This window comes from Columba livia, chromosome 8 (genome assembly GCF_036013475.1).
Source record: "Columba livia isolate bColLiv1 breed racing homer chromosome 8, bColLiv1.pat.W.v2, whole genome shotgun sequence".
Taxonomy (NCBI): domain Eukaryota; kingdom Metazoa; phylum Chordata; class Aves; order Columbiformes; family Columbidae; genus Columba; species Columba livia.
This window is the reverse complement of record NC_088609.1, coordinates 29,435,165-29,448,969: the sequence shown is the minus strand read 5'-3', so window position 1 is coordinate 29,448,969 and position 13,805 is coordinate 29,435,165. Positions and strand designations below refer to the sequence as shown.

General features: G+C 38.5%; 1 protein-coding gene across 3 annotated transcripts in view; it reads left to right on the top strand.

Annotated features, from left to right (window-relative positions):
* DNAJB4 (DnaJ heat shock protein family (Hsp40) member B4) overlaps positions 1 to 8,753 on the top strand; it is a 28,891-nt gene extending 20,138 nt beyond the window's left edge. For all 3 annotated transcript variants that reach the window (XM_065071314.1, XM_065071315.1, XM_005507908.3), the window contains exons 3-4: positions 2,915 to 3,489; positions 5,058 to 8,753. In XM_065071314.1, coding sequence (XP_064927386.1) covers positions 2,915 to 3,489; positions 5,058 to 5,291 — 809 coding nt within the window. In that variant the 3' untranslated portion in view covers positions 5,292 to 8,753. The remainder of the gene's footprint in view (positions 1 to 2,914; positions 3,490 to 5,057) is intronic.
* The last annotated feature ends 5,052 nt before the right edge of the window (positions 8,754 to 13,805 follow it).

Below are 13,805 nucleotides of genomic sequence, written 5' to 3'. Positions count from 1 at the left end.
CAGTCACTTTCATTATGCTGCTTGAAGCAAAATAAATATAGATCATACACAAAAACATCGTGTTGATTTTTAGGCAATGTATTTGTGCTGCTTGGAAGCTTGACTCATCAGCTTTTTAAATGTAAAATATATTGCACTGTTTTAATGCTGATCTAGTTTTAATTTCTTACTGTAATGTGTATGGGTTGGTTTTTTTGTTTGTTTGTGGGGTTTGGTGTGTTTTTGTTAGTTGTTGTTGTTGTGTTTTGTTGTGTGGGGTTTTTTTAAACTACATATACCTAACAGGCAAAAAGTTACTGTATTGTAAATGTTTGTATTATCCATAAATAACTTTCTGGGATCTCTTACTGCTGTGTTCCCCTGCCCTAGCACTTGAGGTGCAGTTGAAAAGAGATGTATCCTTTTCTTAAATTTTTGCTAAATGGCAGTTTGCTTGCTTTAGGTAGGACAGTCCTTCTGAGTAGAAGCCCAGGTGTCCAGTTTGTAGTTGGCCTTGGCTTCCTGCCTGGAGAGGAAAGAATTTGGCTGATGTCATGAAATACCAGAACAATTTTTTAGCTTTAATTGTAAACAGTGATAACATGCCAAGAGAATGAGGCCTCAGAAATGTCATATTTATCCTAAAATGGTTATCTGGAGAGGATGGCGTTTTTTTTTATTTTTGACCCAACACAATTTACAGTCTTATGATTGAGCAACAGAAAGTCATTAATGTCCCTCCCCTTAAATATACGGTACCAGAAATTCCTCATGGAATAATTGCTTCTGCTGTGACAAGTAGGTCCATTTACTCATGGCCATGGTTTTTAGTAATATAAAGGAGAACACTTAAATAGCAGTATTTTGGGAAAAATAGTGCGTTCTAATGAATGCATGGTAAAATTTGGTCCTCTGTTATCTGTAGGACTTAATATAATTGTTAAATTCCATAAATTCATGTAGAAGACCTTCAGCTTCTACAGAGGATACAGGGTTTTTTGGTCTTTTGTTCCTTTGCTTGTGTTCAAAGCTTTAGTGCCGTTACCGAAACCTTCTAGGAAGAAAGTGTTTTCCTGGGTACCAGAGACCTTGGTTGCCTCTTGGCTGTTTTGCCTTCTTACACTTCTGCCTCCTCACCCCCTGCCTTCTTTCTGTTTATCATTATAAACCTATTTACTCTGTGGTCTCATTTACATAGAATCCTGTGCAGCAGCTCATCCTAACTACTTTCCCCAAATACCATTTTAATTACTTTTACCAAAGAGATTGAGGTAAAGCATATAAAGCAATGCAGCCTTTGGGACCCTAGTATTGCATAGTTGAAGGCAGAAGTTCAAAATGTAGATTTCCATTTATTTGGGGCATAATATTAAACAAAAGTACGAATTTTTAGAATGCTGAATCTGGAATACCTCCTGATTCCTCAGTTGCTCTCTAAGCTCTGAGAGTATAACTCGTAGTTGTAAGGGAAAGGCGGGGGGTGGGGTGGAAGGAAGGAGGAAACCTCAGTGTTTCTACAGCCAGGAACTTGATGTACCTTCAATAACAACTTTTGGCTAGCTATTCCAGGAGGTGTCCTTCTGCTATCGCAGATTGAGTCCACTCATCTGCTTGTTTGACATTAGCAGTACTAGGACAGAAGGATGCACTAGATGTTGCCAAGTACTTTTAATATGGTCCTGGTATTGAGGTGGGGAAAGTGTTCTCATTCCGTTGTCTTACTTGATTAGTGTTGATAACCAGTATTAAGCTTATACGTAGAAGCTATAAAACACTGAGTCAAAGAAAGCCCCCCAAGCTGTCAGATTTGGAGAAATGTATGCTTCATTAATGCATGCCTTCATGTTTGTATGGCTGTGGAAGTAGGATAGCAGTTGTAGTGCTGAGCTCATGTGAGACTGGAAAAAAAAACACAACCAAAAACCCAAAACATTGTAAGTTTAGAAATAAAAGTCTCTTAAGAAGACTTTCAGTCTTTTATCTTAAAGATTTGAGAAGGTATCCTGGAATGGTCAGTGCAGGAGAGCACTATTATGAGGAAATATTTAGAAGGAGCCTATTGGGAAAGAGGCGTTTAAGAAAATAGATTTAACTGGGTTTGGAATGAGAGAGCAAGAAGTTAAAGGGACTGTCCAGTGAGAATTGTAAGGAAGAAATGAAATGTAGATCTCTCCTTGTGGAAGGTAGAAGAAAAAGAACAAATATGAGAGAACAGTCTGATATTTGTTTTTTTTTCCCCGTACAGACCTGGTGACAGCATATACAAGATTTTTGTGCCCAAATAGGTCTTAGGAACTCCCAGGCTATTTGCATTTGTAGCTGGATTGAAGAGAGTTCCCAGGTTTCTCACCTGTTTTATATCACAGGAACACAAGATGTGATAAGTTTGGGATTCTGAATTTGACATTAAGGAAGCATATGGCTGCTTGGCTATTGGCATATTACCTTTTACTCAAACTGAATTGCAGGCAAATAGAGAGAAAGCTAATTAATACGGGGTTAAAGCTATGTGTGGAGACTATGGAAAATGTTGCATATGATACTGCATAAGTTTCCCCAGAAGTGATCTTGAAGAGGGATGCAACTCCCAACAGGCTTTGCAGAACAAGAAAAGATCAAGTCAGGCAGAGCTGTCTGCTGTTTTAAAATGCTAATTCTTGGAATAACTGGCTTCAGTCATATGAAATAAAATTGACAGTGTCAGAATACTTGTTCTTCTAAATAAAGAAAAGCTTCAGAAACTTTGTTGCTGTTCAAGCTATTGATTTGCTAGTTGGTACTGCATGGTCTGATGGTGAGTTCTCATTGAAAAGAGGACCTTTCACTCTACTGCAAAGACCTTGTCAGATCACTGGTTCTAGTATCATTACACTCTACACAATAAGAAGGCTTAGGCTAATACTTGTTTTTAACCTTGCTTATTTGTCTTATTTAGGTCTGAAAGGAGGAGCTGGAGGACCTGATGGACAGGGTGGTACCTTCCGGTACTCCTTCCATGGTGACCCACATGCTACATTTGCAGCTTTCTTTGGTGGCACAAATCCTTTTGAGATCTTCTTTGGAAGGCGGATGCCTGGTGGCAGAGACACTGAAGACATGGAGGTGGATGGTGATCCATTTGGATCCTTCACTAGTTTTAGTATGAATGGTTTTCCTCGGGAAAGGAATACAGTTGGTAGCCAGTTACGTCGTAAACAAGATCCCCCTGTAATCCATGAACTTAAAGTGTCATTGGAAGAGATCTATCATGGCTGCACAAAAAGGATGAGGATTTCACGTAAAAGGCTTAACCCAGATGGCAGAAGTGTCCGAACAGAGGACAAAATTCTTACTATTGAGATAAAAAGAGGGTGGAAAGAAGGCACCAAAATCACTTTTCCAAAAGAAGGTGATGAAACACCCAACACAATTCCAGCTGATATTGTTTTTATCATCAAAGATAAACCTCACTCTCACTTCAAGAGAGATGGATCAAATATTATCTATCCTGTTAAGATCAGTTTAAGGGAGGTAAGTTTTGCTTTTGGTTGAACTTGTAAGTGTTTAAACTTGTTACAATATGATAGAATGGCTAGCTGCACAAGCTGAATGGCAGCAGTAAAGTTTCATTTTCTTTAAATAGAGTTTCTCTAGTGTAAAGTCAAATTGTGGCTTATTTATAGTGGAAGCATTAGATGTTTTCATATAAATTGAGTATTATTTAAAGCTGTTTATTACAGAGGTGAAAGAGAATAAGGATGGAAGGGTAAGAGTAAAGGTTGTTAGATCTTAAATCTTCATACTTTACCTTTGTAGCTAAATATATATTGGGCTGAAGTAACAAATACAAATACCATTAACAAATGCATCCAATATAGTGTGCTCCTTACTGCTTTGATATGATTGCTACTTCTGTAAGACAAAGTAGAAATGTCTTAAATATTTTCACTGCCAATAAATTCTAAGTCTGCCTTTTTCAAAGTACATAGAGATTGATTTCATGAGGATAAAATATTGTGAACAGGTGTTATAGTAGCTATATATAACAACAAAAGCGGTATAGCTTTTAAAAATTCTGTTCCGAGTCAAAACATATTGCCTTTCAAAAGGAAAAATCAGAAAGACAACTGAGCAGAGTTCTTAAGAGTCTGAAGCTTTTACATAATCATGATATAAAATACAATGTAGCTGTTTGGGGGGTGTCTTTTTTCTTTTCAAGTAGCGTTAGGTGGATAAATAAACTCTTGCTTGCATTGTAGGCTCTTTGTGTACATTATGAACTCTCTTCTTAACATATTCTTAACTAAAAATACACCTGAATTGAGATGAAGTGCCCCAAATATAGGATCAAGGAGGGAGAAAAGACTATTTAATGTTGATCTGGGTAATATAGTTCCTTGATAGATAAAAGCCTATTTAGGCTTATTGCATTGTTATATAAATTGGACATTATCAGTATAGACTAAGTGTGCTGAATCAGATTAAGCTGGAGGAATCAAAATGTTATTATCAAAGATCCTCTTGATGAAAATAAACTGTTGGATAAAGCAGGAGAAGGTCTGTGATGTTTAAATTTTGATGCACTAAAATAGCTGTTTGTTTTTATTTGAACATCACAAATATTCACCTAAGACAGCTGTGAAATTGATATGCCTGTGCTTATAGACACTTCAGTGCTGTTCTGAAATCTGAAACAATATAGGTAGACAGGGTAATAGAGTAAAACCCTGTGCAATGTAAACAAACGAAAAATGGAAGGGGACTCTATATTTCCAATGGAAACTGAGAAGCTGGGCATCTCTAGAGGAGCATGAGTGAAGAGTTCATTCTGTGCTCAACTACCTTATTATTTGACCAAGTTTTTGAAGGATATATAAGCTCAATTTGCACAAGATTGGAAAATTCAATGATATTCAATGACAAATTGAAGCCTTCCCTTTTTAGGAGAGGAACACTGTATTTGAATTATGACATCCCGGTAGTGTACAGTGGAAATACTGTTTAGAATGCTAGTCTTTTTCTAAATGATCCAAAATCAGTTGTAGTTACAGATCAAATTCTAACCAATTTCCTTTTCTGATTATATGATTTTTCCTTAGGCTTTGTGTGGCAGCTCTATCAATGTGCCAACAATAGAAGGAAGAACCATACCCATGACAGTAAATGAAGTTGTGAAGCCTGGGATGAGAAGAAGAATTATAGGATATGGTTTGCCATTTCCCAAAAATCCTGACCAACGTGGAGACTTAATTATAGAGTTTGAAGTAATTTTCCCTGATAACATTTCTCCAGCATCAAAAGAAGTACTTAGGCGAAATCTTCCAGTTTCATAAAATGAAGACTGTGTATCACAACTGTTTAAATAGGACACTGGAAATGCAGAAGGACTGGCAAGTCTGTGCTTTAAAAGTGCAATCTGTAACAACTAGTGGAATATTTGTTTTTTTGTTTTGTGGGATGGGGGGGAAATACTGTAATGCTGCATGAGAATAAATGAGTTAAGTACAAGTCATACAGGTGACTTCTGCAGTAAAATTTACAGGGAAAACTACTCATTTTATTTTACATCTTCCTAATCAGAAAAGTTTATTCATTATTTTACCTAATGTAAAATGTAGTCAGTTTTTACTAAGTCAGTGCATATTTCTTATACAGTACTTGGGCCTCCAAGTACTTTGTTTCTTCTATCCCTATCATATCTATAGCATTACCTATTTATACGGAAATTGGAGATAGTAATAGAAATACACAAATGTATAAATATTTTAAGGAGCAAAACATGAAATACATTGTTTTGGTATGTTGCCTTCCACTGCACAAAGCATAAGCATAGGGAAAACTAGCTTGGACTCCTGAATTGATCCCCAGTGCAATTAAAGCATTTTCTTTATTGCTCCAGAATGTATCAGGACTGCATTGCAAGTCTAGCAGAGGGCATGTGGCTTGAGGAGCTAGAGTAGCCACTTGCTATGGGATAGTTCCTCAGCCTTCAGGGAGAACAGAAAGAAGGATTCTACAAATACAGAAACAGCAAATGGTGGGCCTGCTGTCGTACGGGGCAGGGAAACTGGTGACAAATGACATGGAGAAAGCTGAGGTGCTCAATGCCTTCTTTGCATCAGTCTCTACTAATAAAACAAGCCTTCAGGAATTCCAGGCCCCTGAAACCAGAAGGGAAGTCTGGAACCTCAGCAGTGGAGGACCACATAAGGGTGCACCCCTAGTGCTGAGGGAGCTGGCTAATGCTATTGCAAGGCCACTATTAATTTTATCTTTGAATGGTCATGGAGATGAGATGTTCTGGTAGACTGGAAAAGAGCAAATATCCCTCCTATCTTGAAGACGAAAAAGAAGAAAGATTTGAGGAGCTACAGGCCGGTCAGCTTCCCCTCAGTCTTTGGGAAGGTGATGGAAAAAAATCTTCCTGGGAAGCATTTCCAAACACAGGAAGGACAAGGTGATCAGCAGTAGTCAGCATAGATTTACAAAGGGGAAATAGTGCTTGACCAACCTCATTGCGTTCTGCAGTGAGGTGACTAGCTTTGTGGGTGACAGTAGAACAGCCATGTTGTTTAGCTTGACTGTAGTAGATTGCTGAAAGGTACAGGTTAGATAAGTGGAAAGTGAGGTCAGTTAAAAACTCCCCAAATGAGGGGGCACGGGGAGGGGTATAATCAGTGGCACAAAGTCCAGTTGTAGGCAAGTCAGTAGCGGTGTACCCTAGGGCTCAATATTGGGGCCAGTACTATTCAGTATCTTCGTTAATGACCTGGATTATGGGATGGAGTGCATCGTCAGCAAGTCTGTGGATCATTTGGTAACACCACATGATGTACTGCCTTTTGAAGGGACCTCAATAGGATGGAGAATTGGACAGAGGATTCTCACAAAGTTCAGCAAGGAGGAATGCAAAGTCCTGCTCCCTGAGGAGCAACTCACTACATATAAATACCTGATGGGAGGGAATGAAGACAGGGGGGCCAAGACCTTCTCAGCAGCTCTCAGTGACAGGACTAAGTGGCAGTGGACACAAACTAAAACACAGGGGATCCCATCTGAAGAGAAGGAAACACCTTTTTACTGTGAAGGCTGGTCAAACACCACAACAGGTTTCCCAGAGAGGTTGAGAAGTTCCTGGAGATGCTCAAAAACCTGACTAGACAGGCCGGGGCAGTCTCCTGTACCTGACCATGTTTGAGCAGGAGTGTTAGACTACACAATCCCAAGAGGTTCCTTCCAACCTAAATGATTCTGTGAGCTTGGACTTTGTGCTTCTCCCTAGAAAGTGCTATGGGCTGTGTTCTGCAAACGAGGCTTAGCCCAAAGATGGGTGGTACTGATGTGACAGCTTAAAACCCTAGGGAGTAGATCTATGCTTGAGTGGAAGGGCGCACATGAACACTGTAAAAGCATTTGTCTAGTGCAGGTGTTTAAAGATCATACCAATCTCAAGTATTCATGGTTTTCAAAGGCTGAACTTTACTCTTATGAAGAAGAAGGAAAAGCCCAGGTCCTAGCTAAAGGAAAGTTTGCTTAAGACACAAAATGGGATAGGGGTTGCCCATAAACTTTCATATGCTTGAATTGAGTCTTTTTTTAACACAAATATGAGTTATTTGTCTTTTAGAGTTAAAAGGTGCATAGGAAAATGGAGAGCCCTCTAATAGTCTAGTTTTATAATACAGTAATAGGGCTGGTTCCCTTGATTGCAGCATGATTTCGGTGAAAGAAATGCTTTGCAGGTGTGCTTTATTACTTGAGTTTAAAAACATAATACAGTGCTCTAACTACACTTTCAGAGTTTTTCATTTTGTTTTCCTATAAGATTTGCTGTCAGCCTTTTGCCTGTGGAAATTTAATAGTTACCTGCTCTGTCAGGTAGCTTAAGAAATAGCAGTGTTATCTTCATATATGTGATTTTCTGCAGTAAACAATGTGGAATTTGGGATTTAATTTACGGTAACTTTCTAATGAGCACAAGAAGATTCCCATTTCTGTTACTCAAAGGAATAGAACTTCTGGGAGATACTGTTCGAGTCAGTTTTTCAACTGTAGATCTCTTTCATACACTGTCAATTGTAGTCATAAATCTACAAGGAACTAAACAATTGCTGGTGCAGTATCACAAAATGAAAAAAATTGCTGCTTACTGCTTATGCTTATTGTTAACACTATATATTGTTCAAAAAATTCCCATTTCAGTATGTTCTGTATTGCATTTCTTATGTGGTTTTTAAGTAAAAAGTGTAAAGTTGGTTTTTAGCTTTCTCTTATCTTTTGTTATGATGGCAGATGCTATAATCTACATGACTTCAAAAACGTATCATCCTTAAAATACCTGTTAGTTTAAAAGCTAATGGAATTGAGCGTTTTGTAATCCAGAATCTTGTAACCATAGTCCAACTTGTTTAAAAAAAAATATGGCAACTAGGTCTATTTTTTGTAACCATCTTCAGGTGAGAGGAATAGTGTTAAATTGCGGAATTGCAGTATCTTGTGTATTTAGAGGTGTGTATATATATATATGTATAGCAAACTAAACTTTTCCAACTGTTTTCATGTTCAAAATGCAGAACTCTAGGACTGGTATGAATGCTTGTATTTTCTTACAGAAAGGTAACAGAGTATATGTTTCAGAAAATAGCATGTGGAATTACTTCAAAATATGAGGGAGCATTAACATCTGTCTAATCCAGGATTCGCAAAAAAGAATATTTTTCTAATCAAAAATGTGCGTCAAAGCTATGTTTTAAAATCCACTTTATTATTTAATAAAGGCTGTTTGGGAGAAGGAAGCAGATACTCAGTCACCTACTATGTCTCTGCTGAAATACAGGGAAATAAAACAGACGTTCATGAAGTTGGGATAAGAAGGATATTTTGATCTCCTGAAGGTTCCTTAGGTGTTATAGAAACTAGAAGTCATTTGGTGGAGGAGTTAACAAGTTTATGAAAACCTGTATTTCTAAAGAACCTTCTTTAGTCTCCCCAACGTCAAGCTTTAGGATAACCTCAAGCTGTTGGAAGAGTAAGGCAAGCCACGTTATAACCGTTTCTCCTTTCTGCCACGCAGTGGTACTCTGCTTTTGAGCAGGTTTCTGATGTCAAGAGGGTATTACTATTCCACCCTTCCACTGAGCCTTTTTTGTGTTATCCGTGCTGAAAACTTCATGAAGTCTGTTTGTGGTGTGTTGAACAGATGTTGTGGTTTTGGGTTGGTTTTGAGTCCTGACTCGTTTACTTTGTTACGGAAGTAACAGACACTCTAACTGGGGTTTGGTCTCCAGTGTTGTTCTTACCACCTTCATCCTGTGTGTACTCACTTCCATTTACCCTTCGTAGGGTGGAAGCTTTATCTTCATTTGTATGTCCTTTTCCTAGTATTCACCCCTATTCTCAGTATGACCTTCAGTCCAAGCGTCACAAGCAGTGCTGAAGTTGTGTGATATGTATCATGATGATAATCAAATGAGAGTATCAGTGTTCTAATTCTCACATGTGGTAGTTCTAGTATTTTTGTTAAATGCTCAGAACAGTATCCATGTCTGATTGTCAAAAATCCAAGCACGGGGGGGAGGCGTCCCTTAGATGCATAGTGCAGTAAATGAATCCAGCTTTGGGACTGGTTGTACCTTCAATGCTGAAGAGCCAAAGCATGGGTGAAGAAAAGGTATATGGCTGGCTTGGTTTAATTTGAAGATTCTGGTTGAGCTGTGCACAGGTATCAGTGTGCCATGACATTCTCAACCTTGTATAGTTGTGCTTCGAGCCTGGAGGAGACCAGTGTCTTGACTGGATAATCTGCTATTAGTTGTGGATTATTTTTGTTGGAGGGCTTGTTCCAAAAGAAATTACCAGCCTGGGGGGGGCTTGTATTTGGCCAAGAATCAGCTCTACTTCTTCGTAGGTGCCACTAGCCCTATGTTTGCATAAACTAAACCTGCTATATTAATGAGTCACGCTTTGTGTTAATTTATTTAATATACTGGGTGTAACTGGCCGGTATTTCGTTTTTGTTGAGAGAAGAAAATGACAGTGGTTTCCAAACCTTATTTTCCTTGGCCTTTAGTTAAAGCTGTATGATCCTCAACATACTTTATTTTTTTAAAAAAATTATTATTCTTGGCCTATAACCCTTGAGTCTTTCAAAGTATTTTAGTCCTAGAAAACCCACCAAATCTTTAAGCCCTTGAGATGCTTGTGCCACTCCCCAATGACTTGGTTTCTCTAATGTGATGATGCATTCTTGCATTGTGACTACAGGAGCTGTATATCTGGATGCTACTGAGCTAAACGAGTTAAGTCCGTAGCCCTGGTAAGGGCTTTGCTCTATTCATGGACAACTGACTGATTTTAAAAAGTACTAGTCTGCTTAATTGTCAGGTCTCTCATCCTGTTGCAACAGATGGTGTTATTTCACCACTTGGCGCTTACATACTTTATGACTACTTGTGTGTCTGGCTGACAGGATTATCCAGTAGCAAGTACTTTATAGACAGGGGTTTGAGAGAATAGCATGCGTGACTGGATGGTATCTGTAGTATCAGCTGGCAGAAAGGGTGGGAATGCACAATGGAAGGGAAAGACACTAAACTCAGATGGTTGGAGAAGAACAGAAGAATGTGAAGATCTGGTCAGCCTTGCATTTGAAAAGCACTCTCTAGCGGATCCCTGACTTCAACAGCATCAGTCCCATAGAGATCTCAGGATCTCAGCTCTTCATTTCTCACATTGCTCAGCAACGGGCTATTCAATGGCACAATTTGTTTCCTTCTGGCTCCTCTAGTTAATTGTTGTGTTACGTAAAGAGTGCAAGTAGAGGCTTACTGTTGCTCCCCTTGGGTCTAGAAGGTATAACTGTCCTGTGCTTGTTTGGTTCCCCTGGAATTAGTGACTCACCCAAGGGAGGAGCTGTACAACAATCTTGTTAGTCATTCCTGATTGCTGTATCAAAGGCAAATGAGTGTCCCCACACTCCTGCTGCCCTATAGAATTAAAAAAAGAAAAAAAAATCCACCCAGCCAGCTCCTGAAATACTATATAGCATTTCCCTGAGTAAGTACTTTACGGCATGCTCCAAAAAAGTGTCTCAACTGCTTTTTATATCCAAAGAAAAGTTCATATGCTGAGGTCAATGAGAAGCAGCCCTTGCCAGAAAAAGCTGTGACCAAGCGTAATAAGGATCTAGAACCACTTCAGAGAGCAATCCAGGAAAACCAGGTATTTTTATTTTCCTCATATGCCAACAAACTGATTTTAACAGTAACAGGAAGCAGGATAAAAATCCCTGGGATCTCCTGCTGCTTCCTATCAAGTCACGATTCCAAAATTGAAGTCACTGTGCAAAGTGAGTTGTATTGCTGCTGCATGGACTTCCGGTGGCTGGTTTTACTAGTCGATGTTTTTCATGTGTCAAAGCCAAAATACAAACACTTAATGTAGTATGGACAAGTGCTCAGAAGATCAGTAAGTCTTGGTAAAGGAGTTTGGCCCTTCCTGTCACAAGCAGTCCTACTGGAACTCCTCTCTTAAAATAGAGGAGGAAATACAGTCTTATTGAAAGCCCCTGTTCTCAGTATCCTTTAAGGACTTAAAAAAGTTAAAACATTTGTGAGAAGTTCTATCAAATGCTATCATAGATACTTATAAACACCAGCTATGTTTCTTCTCAGCCTTAATTTGATTAGACTAAACAAGGTAAGATCCAGAAATATCTTACCTTCTTTGTTCTCTGGTCATACTAGTAATTCTTTTAAGTAGTTGCTTCATTTGGAACATAGATGACCAGACAGATATAATATGCTGCAGGTAAGAACTGCCTAAGTCACATATAAATATATATGTATATAGAATTTGTAGTTAAACAATTTTGTATACTTCTGGTTTGCACCGTGGCATTTCACATCCAGTAATAGGACTCTGTTCTATTCAATATACTTGCTCCACAAACTTGATGGGTATTGCATTCTTACATCCAAAGTACTGTGGCAGGGAAACTGAAGAATGTGCTAAATTGCAGTGCACAATATTCTAATAGGATAAAAGGACTGAAACTTTTTGGTTTAGTACGGGGTTTATTTTCCTTTCTAAAACCAAGGCTGATAATAGATTATTAACATTGTTATTTAAATGATGAACTCTGACAATGTCACTTACCAAAAGTGAGATTTAAGTAATTTTTGGATCCTAACTGTCCTGAATTGCTGGAGGCTTACTTGGATTCACGATCTAGTTGTGATGTGCATTAATTAACGTCATCAGATATTTCCCTGCTGGGTGCACATTCAAGGAAGCCTGAGAGCAGGACTGATTGTGTTATAGTTGTGTCCATTACAGGCTTTTATTCTTGGAGGTTCTTGGCAGCCTGGCTGATTTCTAGCTCTACAGATCACTCAGCCAAGACTCTGTTATGCTGGTTAAATCTAAATGGTTGAAACTGCTAATCCATGATCAGAGCAATATTAATAAATAGCATTAGCAGCTTAGGAAAAAATAAGTACCTGTAGCAGCAATGGACAGGTGGAACTGAGTGGTGAACACTTCTTTACACTTTCTTGCCAAAGCTGGGGCTGCTAATGACAATTTTGTGTAGATAGTATTCTAGGTTGAGCTTTCGAGAGTAATTTAGCATACATGCAGTGTTATTTTTCTCCAATTTACGACAAGAAAAAGGTTTAATTTCACCTGTTACATCATGTAAATAACGGTAGCATATACATGCTCCATACTGTTTGTATTAAACAGTACAATGTGAGCCTCAGTTTATTCAGTCAGCTCTGTTGGTTTAATAATTTGTTTCTATAGTTAAAGCTGATGCTTTTCTGCCAAGCTTTAAGTAGGATCAGCATTAGTTCTTGTACAACCCCAGCTGCCTCTTTCCACCCATCTCCAAATGAAACATGGAAATGTTGACACTTTTATTGAAGGTTTTGAAACAGATGTTTAAATTGGGGCTATGTTACTGTTCATGAGTTTTGAAAATAAAACAAATCTGCACAACCTCTGTATGTCACTGATAGAAACTTGACTGTTTTCATTTACATGAACTAAATTGTTAGCATCAGTAATGACCACAAACAGTATTTAACTGTTTTCTAACATCAATTCAGTTCTCTTCAGAAGATAAGGAATGAGTTGGTAGAGATCGAGATTGGTAGAGACAAGACATAAATACTTGTCAATGCCACTTCTCTACTACATTTTAGTAAATGTAAAAAGGCAGGTTTTAAAAGAAATTGCTCTGTGGGGGCTTTTTAATTGGTGGAAATTACTAGAAAATTAATAATCTTTCATCCAACTCTAAGACAATTGGATCAAAGTTAGGGATTTTTGCATATTCAGTTAAATCTACCACATGCTCTCTGGAAAGACTGAAATCCAACTGGCTTCAAACCTTTTTTCCCCACAACATGAGCAGCTTAGAAGTTTGATGTATTTTCTGAGATGCTCTAGGTGCTCTCTGATTAGGTATGTTGAGGACTTCTGACTCTGGGCTGCCTCCTCGTAATTCACTTCTCTGTGCCTCCATGGGCTGGCTGTGCCAGAATCTGTTGTTGTTTCTCCCCAGTTTGTCTTTTTATTCGGAGAGTCCGATGTGGTAAGGCAGTGCTGCTTTTCTCTGTGGCTTTATAGCAGATTCCTTTAGAAGGTCTGGATGTTGCCTCGTGAAACTTGCACTCTTCACATCTCGAGTGGATTCTGTACACCAGTGAAAATGGAGCAATTCCGCTGAGTGTGGAGCACCTAAGATGTCTTCTGTAACGTGAACATCTAACTTACCCCATTGAATACACTTTTCCGTCCCACGGTGGAGAAGGAAACACTTTAAATCTATGAAAGATTAGAAA